This window comes from Cryptomeria japonica, chromosome 10, assembly GCF_030272615.1.
Source record: "Cryptomeria japonica chromosome 10, Sugi_1.0, whole genome shotgun sequence".
In the NCBI taxonomy this organism is placed as follows: domain Eukaryota; kingdom Viridiplantae; phylum Streptophyta; class Pinopsida; order Cupressales; family Cupressaceae; genus Cryptomeria; species Cryptomeria japonica.
Window position 1 is genome coordinate 223,116,596 of NC_081414.1, and position 9,984 is coordinate 223,126,579.

Sequence of the window (9,984 nt, forward strand, 5' to 3'; positions counted from 1 at the left end):
TCACTGTAGTCTTTAACAAGTTTTTGTCCATGGAAGATGTGCATAACACAAGTGCTCTAGAGAAGATATTTTGTATTATAATGAATAACCCAAATGAGAATTTATCATCTTTCATATGTTGGTTGCCCAAATTGGGCACCCAAAATCCTGCACAAAGATTTGAGAGGGAAAACAATTTGAATTTAGAATTTGGTCCTGCATTGTAACTATCAACCAAATATGGTAAGAAGATAATATCCCAGAGATGCTCTAGAGAATGTCAAATAACTATCAATTAACTCTCAAAGATTCCCAAGGCCCCATTCAATTGGAGACAAAGAATTTAACATTTAGTTGTCATATAAAATTAAAAACTTCAAAACAATTATGAATATTCAGATTATTATTTTTCCTTCCATGGACCAATTCAACTTGATATGTGAGATATATAAATGCGATTGCTGGGATGGTATACTTATACAATAAATGAACTATTATGGTTGATTTTTTTTTGTTGTTTAAAACCTTGTTTGGGTTTGTTGTGGGGTTTCTAGGTTTGGTCATATGTGGTTCTTCATGTGTCTTTTTTATTTGCATCTTAGGTCAAATAGATGCTCCTTTATAGAATAAAAAATTTAAGCCATTTCACAACACAATTCATGATTTCTCATGAAGATGTTTAAGGCAAATTAATCCAAACTTATGTGAACTGCAATTGATTTTATTCGTTACAAATCATCTAAACAAAAAGATTTAAATATATTATAACATGTTTGAATGATTGTTTCATAAATTACAATGTTCAATGAAGCTTGAATCCTGTTTGTCAATAGGATAATGACTTGATGTCTCTATATCTTTCTAGTATTATAATCAAAATGCCATCTTTTGGTGATATCCTCGTAGGACAAGACTTCCATACATTGTAATTTGTATGGTACAGATCTTTCAGCAATTATTAATAACAGTATCAACATCAGCAAACATGTCTGAATTTCACCAAGTGTTAGAGGGCTACATCACTTCCTCTACAAATTCTATGTAACTGATTTCTCAGCCTGTCATTTTCCAATATTTTGTTGCGGTAAAGCAAATCGTCCATTATTACAATTTCGCAGCAGAGATCTTCAAGACTCCTCTTCCCTTGGCTCTCAAACAGGCTCCAACATAACTCATAGACACAAAACTTGGGAATAAACCCTGTCTCTGAAAATGAAAACAGTACAGAATACTTTGTCCATCATAAGACCAAAAAAACAAGTTGAATTAAAATACATAAGGAAACTCAAATCTGCAGAGGAAACAAGAAATATCAAGAAAACTGAGTCATATCATTCGAAACTGATTTAGATATATTAATCCCTCATGAGCTATAAGCAGTTTAGTGTGCAGTTAAGATATAATGAATTATATCATTCCTTCATATTCAACGAAATAAAGATTACACCACAAACACACCGAAACAAAGATTTTTCCCACTAAACAAAGAAACTTTCTCTCCAAAAACAAAAACAAATCTACTCAACCAAAACCGCTTCCTCCACACTAAAAAGGAAAGCACAAGGCAAAAAAAAATTGTGTTTCATACAATCTTGAAGACAGGCTATGATATTTAAAACACAAATAAAACTATTTGTTAAGAAAAGGAAAATAACTGTCAATTTTAGATGCATGTCATACTGCTTTAGATGGCTGTATGTAGACTAGAGGGGAACTAATTTAAAAGGTATTACTCGATTATGAATTGGTATGGTCTTACAGGATTTCACAGTGAAAATCGTAGCATGCTTAAAACCATAATTTACAAAGACCGAACCAAGCCAGTAGCAGTGAGTTTCTCTGCCCTGACTAGGTCAACTTGAATGAGTTTGACAGAAATCTGGAAAGCCCTCTACATTTCCATGTTACTCTGAAAAGTTTGTCTGAGATTTGATTAGTCTTGAGAGCATTTTTTTAAGACATTATTAAAAGCCTTCAGGTTTTTAAGGTTAAAACCCTCATCTTCATTTATGGCATTCACTTTTTCTAGTATCAACTTCTTTAAACCCTGAGCAATTTGTTTGATGTATCAATGACCACAAATTCATTGGCTCATACGCAATTCCTCCCACTGATTTTGTCCTAGATGTAAGACAGCGAGTAGTCCATTGAAATTTAGGAGTTTCCAGCTTGCTCCACCATTTTGAAAGAATTTACAGATTTGACTCATATATTATTGATCTTATCCTAAATTGGAATCCATAAAAATCCAATTTATTTTGAAAAGCAAGTTTGCCTAGTCAGGGCCTGAAATGACCTGGAGCCCCAAATGTATAATTAAAACCAACTGCTAATGAATTTCCACTGTAAATGGAAGAACCTACTGGTCTTGTGTACAGATTTTAACAATTTCTTTGAAGGACATAGATGACAATCTTAAGAAAAATTGACTCGGGTATTCTAAATGATACTGCATCAAACTCAAGGTTACAGCTTCCGAAAATATTGGGAGGCTGGAAAACTTGTTTGCTGAAAATTATGTTTAACTGTTCACTCCTTCCTCTAGCATAACCCTCATTCCAAACACAATGATGCGAATTAATGAAATGCCTTTCACATGCAACAAAACTTTTATTAAATAGTCACCAATTACATCACACTGAATGACTGTAGTGAAAGCAATTAGCTCACTTAAAAAGTCAGTAACTAATATGCATACCTTGCTTGAAGAACAATCAGACACAGAATGCAGGGCAGGGGAATATGGACGTAGCTTGTGCTGTTGAATATCGTACCTCCAGAAATGCAAAATGCCCAAAGCCAACACCATGACGAGGAGGGCCTGCCTCTCACTGTGTCCTTCCCAAAAATACAAATCAGCATTGGATTGAGCTCTTTGTGTGGTTGGAGGCCTTAGAGATGGCATTTTCATAAACCATCGACAGTGTTGTAGATTCAGGATGTCCTCTGATAATATTTCTAACAAACCTTTCCTCTGACATCTTCAATACTGACAAAAGAGAAAGGCTCGAGCCATTCATGGCTTTGATTTTCTGCCAAACTAGAAACCTGGGCCTCATAATCTTTTCCAAATTTAAATGCAACAAGCAGGAGTGCTTCACTATATAATTTGCAGGGAGCTCCATGTCTTTAACTACAAAGTTCATCGTTTCACGAACTCTCACCTTGGAGTAAAGAAGCACTTGAGGTGCAGGCCGACATACTTGCCAGGTTTCTTCAGCCGAGAGTCCGCAGAGTTGGAGATTCTCTATCTTGGCCTTCAGCGTTTCGATGCGGCTAATAGCTACTACACCTACAATAAATGTGTACGCCTTGCTTTCTTTGCCGACGCCAATCTCACGAATGAGATCAACTTGGGCAGGCGTTAGAGAAGAGCGTTGCAGAATGTCCGGTCTATTACGTAAGAGTCGGAAGAGCTCCGTGCCCTGAAAACCCCATCTCTCCCAGAAAACAACCGAGGGCTTCAAGGTTTTCTCCAGGTTATAACTGAAAATGGAGGGAGCTCTAAGCAGGGATTTGATGAGGAACTCCTGGGACTGAAATAGATTCTTAAGAAACTCCATCTTGGGAAGAAGGTCGTTCTCAAGGCTGATGCTCAAGATGCTTGGATTGCTCGCCAAAAGCTTCGCCAGAGTTTCACCTTGAAAGCCGAAATCTTCCAGCAGTTTGATTTTGGGTTCAAATATTCTTTCTGCACTTGTGCTGATCATTTGCGGCCGTGTCATCATTATCTTGGCAATTTGGACTTGAGAGCAGCCGTATCTGTTCAACATATCAATAAACTGCTCGACCTTGTCGAGGGTTTGAAGCCTCTGCAAGTGGGGAGCCCACTTAAACATCCGAGCGATGTGGGCCGCAGAGATGTTAAATTTGGTGGAGGCAAAGTGTGAAAAGAGGTTCTGCGAATAAGCATGGGTACTGGTAAGGGTGGAATACGCATTGCGGAAATGGAATGGAATGATAAACAGTTTGCTGCGTAACATGATGTTCCTGGAGTTGCTGCAACAATAGGGTTGTAATCTGACATAAAGAGGCTTCTAGTGACATAAAGAGGCTTCTAATGACCATATTATAAAAAATGATCTCATATTACTTTTAAGTTGATTTTCTAATTCAAAAATTTCAAATTCTATTTTAAGCTATCAAAATATCTAATAAATTATCTTCAAAATTAAATATAATATCTTTAACAAAAATTTATACAATTGTGTTGAAAAATTCTCGCCATATAAAGTTATAATTTCTTTGCATATTTCACAATCTATCTCGATGTACCCAAATAGAATTTAATTTGAACCAACTTTTAAAAGTTTTAATTATGTGCATCTAACATCCCTCTAAGAACACAATTCTAAAGCTATGTAGTCTCATTGTAATTTGGATAAAGGGTGGACTTTGTGATTATGATGTTTTATGTTGAACTTGTGTGTGTATGTATGTATATGTGTGTGAACTGTTATGGATTATCAATGATAAATTTGTACATTTGATTATTTCAATTGTTAATTAGCTAGTATAGATATCTTAAATACGTCTATTTAAAAAATGTCGAGAGATAGCAATTAAAACTATTGTATTTATCTTAATTATTTTATTTTACTTTAAATTATCTTATTTTTTAATTGATAATTAGTATTTTAGTTTTTTTATAATTAGTTGGGATTTCAAACTTGGCACGAAGCAGTTGGGGCTACAAATAGGGATCCACCTCTCCAAAGTATACAACAACATACAAAGCCCAATTAGCAGGTCTCGTCATTCCATCTTCGTTTTTGCTATTGCTTTAGTATGCATCGGAGGAGCATGTTGCAAGAACCTTCTTTTTGTGGTCTTTTATCCCTCCTCCCCTTCACAACATTCCATCCCCACTCCTGATCTCCATCATCCATCACCTCCTGCGAAATAGTATGTTGATTCACCTCATTATTCTCTCAATAAGATTGTTTTTCCTTTAACTTCGTACACCCTAAGGTTTTAGGTTTATCTACTTTCTCTATCTCTATTTCAACAATATCGTTGTCCTTGTTTGAACCCAAACCCTTGCTCTTAGGGGTCTGCAGCACTTGAGGCATTACTCCATTATAAGCACCCTTGACAATCTCTACCTTTGAGTTGTTGTCCTACCTTATCTCATCCTTCTCCATCAGATAATGAGTGGTAGAAACCTCTTTCCACCAAGATTCCTTTTTGACTGATTTTCGCTTAGCACATACAACATCAACATGCCTTATTTCAAAGCATCTATGACACCGAAATGGGGTCCCTTTGTAATCTGAAGGTTGAGTCCAACAACCTTTAGCCAACTTCAATATGACCTGCTCTAAAAATTCTTTGGTAGAATCCATTTCCACCAAGATGTGAGCATATGCAGTGTGCGTGAAATTTGAAGAGGCCTCATCTACTATGAGGAATCTACCCAAAGAGCTACTTAAAACCACAAAACAAGAATCAAACCAATATTGCAAGAGAAGGTCAGAGAGCCTTACCCAAATAGGAATTTTTCAAAAGATTTAGTGGTAGGATTGAAAGCTAGGTATTAGGGTTTTAGCATCAACTGGTACTTATCCTCCCAAGTCCACTAGTAGTCACATTTAAGATCATGTTTCTATCGTGGATATCATCATAAAATACCATGAAGAACCCTTGTGCACCAGAATAGATTTGCACATCCTTATTCAATGAAGGGCCCCAAATTTTTTAAATCCATTTGTTTAAATCATTGAGGCTTGGCTAGAAAACTCGGAATCTTCCTATTAAACCCAATTTTGCAAAATGTCTTTCAGTTACTACCATTTCATGCTCCATCTTCTCATTTAGAATTATTGTTATAGAACTAGCATTCTGATTTGGCATTTTTAAGCTATCACCTTCGAGAATACAATCATTATTATAACTTTCCTCTTTATGAAACCCTTGTCTCTTTACAACCTCTACTTGCCCTTTTCCCTCTCTCCCCTTGTGCCCATATAACCTTGCCTCTAAATGGCCTCCAAATCAGTCCTCTTTGGCACTCCAACTTCCCTATTGCATGCTCATTTCCAGCTGCATGCATGAATCCCATTTGTGCAATTTCTATTGTGAGAGATTTACCCTTTTTTCACCATATGTCTATGGGGAAACAAACAATCCCCCAACATCGCGCTTTGCCACCTACCAAAGGAAATTGCAAAAGTGTTGGAAGATCACCCAGTGTGTGCAAAAGACAAAGGATCATTCGACTAATAGCCTCAATGTGAACCCTCAACCAGGAGTCTCAATTTCTCAAAAACCCTAGCAATGAAAACATACTGAAGTAGCTCCATTTCTAAGTTTACTTTAAATTATATTTACTACAAATGAAAACGATTATTTTCTTTTTGCTAATACAATTTTTTTTATTTAATTTGTTTTTTGGTAGGGCAATTATTTTAATTTTTAAACTTCTTATCATTATTCAAAAAAATCATTAAAAAAAATTTATAAAATATTTTTTATTGAACTAGTTATTTTCTACTAATAATTTTAAAAAGAATAATTGCTACATATTGTAATTATGAAATTGTAGAATTCTATAAAAAAATATTTCATTTTTTAATTTATATATCTATCTAAAACTTGTAATTTTGATAAGTATATATTTTATTGTATGTGGCGTTTATTTTGAAAATATTATGTTTAAAATCAACATTAATATTTTGGCATGTGAATGGTTGTCAAATATAAAGTAAACGTTAACATTAACATGCTCACACCATTGTACTCCAGCCATTGTAGAATCAACATTAATTATATCTAAATCTATTTTATTAATTTAAATTAATTCCTATCGTATGAATCATGTGAGGCAAATTGTTGTTTAGGAGGGACAATGTGGTGTAGACTGTGTGGTCTTATCCAAAGGAAAATATCCTAATGCTAATTCAATGCCTCAACCCAGTACACATGTATAGTATTTAGTATGATTCATTTATTAATCAATGAAGTCGAGAAGTCTTGCCTAAATATATATGCTTGGCACTAGGGACTTGAGTACATATTTTACTTTGATTGTACATTTGCCTATGAATGTGTCATAGAATGGTGACAATATTAACCCAATTCTAATCGCACGCACCGATTGACTACACAAAATATTTAATATAAAATATAAATAATTAAAAAAAGTAAAATATTTATTTATTATTATTCTCAAAATTAATTGAAATATAAATATAATAATGACTAAAATAAATAAATAAAGTTATTAATAGTCTTTAACTAACAAAGTGAGAAGTCAAATTAATTGAGTGAAATCATTTAATTTTTGACATTACATTGTATCATCATTGAAATTAAGGTTACTCCAAATAATGTTGCATACTCCAAATTAAATCACATACAATTCATTGTTAAAAATCAATATTAAAACTAGTATAGATATCTCAAATATAGCTATTTGAATAAATGTGGAGAGAATCAATTGAAACTATTTTTTTAATCTTAAAATTATTTAATTTTACCTTATATTATATTTACTACATACAATTATCATTATTCAAAAAATCATTAAAAAAATTATAGAATATATTTTTTATTGAATTAATTATTTTCTAATAATAATTTCAAAAAGAGCATTTGCTATACATTGTAATGATGAAATGGTAGATTAATTTTTTAAAATATTTTATATTTTATATTTATGCATCTATCTAAAGCTTACAATTCTCATGAGAGCATATCTTTTTTTATTGAATAAAAAATCATTACAATCACACCTATAAGTGCATTTCTTTCTTTTTATGTGGAGTTTATTTTGAAAACATTATGTTAATATTGGAGTTATCATGTATTAGATAATAATTATTTATTTAATTATTAGTCTATTATATTCTATGCTTAAGCTAAACTTAAGCATTTAATAATATGGTAGGTATTTAATAATTATTCTAATTATTAAATACATATTATCCCTTTAGGGTTGCATATTTTCCTTCTATAAGAATTGTAATGTATTTTTCATATTCGATTCCCTTTCTGAATGATAATTTTCTTCTTCAGAGCATTTATGCTTTTTTGCTTTATGTGCCTCCATTCTTCTCTTGTGACAGGTATTTGCATGCAGGTGTTCTTGGGATCTCTGAAGTTGTATTTCTTCAACTTCTTCATGGTATCAGAGCTCCAGATCTGCATGCCCCTGTTCTCTTCATGAGAGATTTTGGGCCTTGTTCTTTAGATCTGTGTATTCGAGGGTTTGTGCAGTTGCCTTTTTTCCATTTCTCGGGGTAGTTGATTTTTTGGTACATTTTGGTGCCAAAAGGACCTCACGGTTGGATTCAGGAGGTCGATTCCACAAATTTTGATATAAAATTTGATATATTTTGGTGTTAGGTGTTCAAGAGGCAAAAATTTTAAGGCCCCAGGTCGTATAGCCTCAGGGTATGCAGATCGAAAAAAATATATATATTTTTTGGCAGTTTTACGGCTTGCCTAGGCCGATTTGGACACAACCGAGCCATCAGTGGTCTGTAACCCATCGAGGCCAGCCTAGCGGTTTATCGCCCACAGTCTTCAAACTGCCAACCCCACCACTTCACAGTTATCGTGGCGGTCACAGTCATCGTCGCCCCGCGAGCCACCTGTCGCCAACACCCTTCGCTAGGTCATTGCCCGGGGCCAGCCCGTTGCCCAGTCGTCGCCAGTCGTTGCTCCGCCTGGCTATCGCCTCCTACTCCATTGCCCAGTTGCCGCCCGCCGCCCGCTACCACCACCCCTGCACCACTCTCGTGCCACCCAAGAGTCCTCGACCTATTTCTGGCCTCTCCTTTGTCCTTTCCGGCGATTGGATTTTTTTTGCAGGCACCAGATTTTTTTTCCAGCAAGTTTTTCCAAGCAAATTGGTTTTTTTGGTGGTGACGGCCATATGACCGTCAAATTTATGCTCACAGTTAGATGACATCAGCACTGTGTAGGCAGCCTTTAGGCCCCTTCTGGGCCCATCCAGAGCAGCTTCAATTTTTTTGCCATATCTTGGGCTTACGAAAGCATTTTTCGACAAATCTTATATCGTTGGAAAGCTCTTTCCGAGCTCTATCCAGATCTAGAGGTTTGAAATTTTTCTTTTTCTTTTTTGATGGTTTTTTTTTGCTATAAAAGCTAGAAGTTTCTTTTTGCACTTAGGGAGACATAATTTGAGCATGTGAACTCCGTTTTTCAAAAACTTTATATCGTTGGAAATCTTGTTTTGTGCACTTTTCAGTCATATGAATTTTCTTTCCAAATTCTTCTTCAGGTACATTTTATTTAGGTTTTTTGCTTTTCAGCACTCTGGTGAATATCTTGGATGTTTCAGGTCCTGGGATCTCTTTCTTTGAGTAGGATGTCTCGTCTTTGGTTGTTATTTTTGTATTTCTAGTCTTCTGTCTCTTCTGATCATTGTACATCATTTTGTAATTTTTTTTTTGCAAACGCATTGAGATAAAGTGCCACTATTGTATACTTGGGATCTTGCACATCTTGTGCCTTATTGTACATGCACTCCATTATAAAGTGTCATGGGGGGGTTGATGTTTGCCTTTGTTTTCCATCTACCTTTGTCATGTGATTTTTCCTTCCACTACATTAGCCTCATGATGTGTGTCAAGTGAGTGTTCATGAATGAGACCCAAATTTGCCTTCATCATGTAGTTGCTTTTTGCTTGCTACATTTAGTTTTTTAGCTACTCCCTAAGTTCATCTTAAGGGGGGGTGTTAGAGTTATCATGTATTAGATCATAATTATTTATTTAATTATTAGTCTATTATACTCTACGCTTAAGCTAAACTTAGGCATTTAATAGTATGGTAGGTATTTAATAATTATTCTAATTATTAAATACATATTATCCCTTTAGGGTTTCTTTAAGGTTGCACATTTTCCTTTTATAAGGATTGTATTGTATTTTTCATATTTGATTCCCTTTCTGAATGATAATTTTCTTCTTCAAATCATTTATGGTTTTTTGCTTTATGTGCCTCCATTCTTCTCTTGTGACAGGTATTTACATGTAG

At 34.6% G+C, this 9,984-nt stretch overlaps 1 protein-coding gene across 2 annotated transcripts; it reads right to left on the minus strand.

Annotated features, from left to right (window-relative positions):
• Nucleotides 1–719: 719 nt before the first annotated feature.
• LOC131034888 (transcription termination factor MTERF2, chloroplastic) lies at nucleotides 720–4,029 on the minus strand. 2 transcript variants are annotated; one of them, XM_057966496.2, is made up of 2 exons: nucleotides 2,754–4,029; nucleotides 720–1,185 (listed from the first exon to the last, which is right to left on the minus strand). In XM_057966496.2, exon 1 carries the CDS (start codon nucleotides 3,960–3,962, stop codon nucleotides 2,835–2,837), a length of 1,128 nt encoding a protein of 375 aa, XP_057822479.2. In that variant the 5' UTR covers nucleotides 3,963–4,029; the 3' UTR covers nucleotides 720–1,185; nucleotides 2,754–2,834. The 2 variants fall into 2 exon arrangements, with proteins under 2 accessions (XP_057822479.2, XP_057822478.2); XM_057966495.2 differs by having other exon boundaries at nucleotides 2,678–4,029.
• Nucleotides 4,030–9,984: the final 5,955 nt, after the last annotated feature.

Coding starts and splice junctions, on each gene's coding strand:
- LOC131034888 (XM_057966496.2), bottom strand. CDS start 3,962: ATGTTACGCAGCAAACTGTTTATCATTCCATTCCATTTCCGCAATGCG.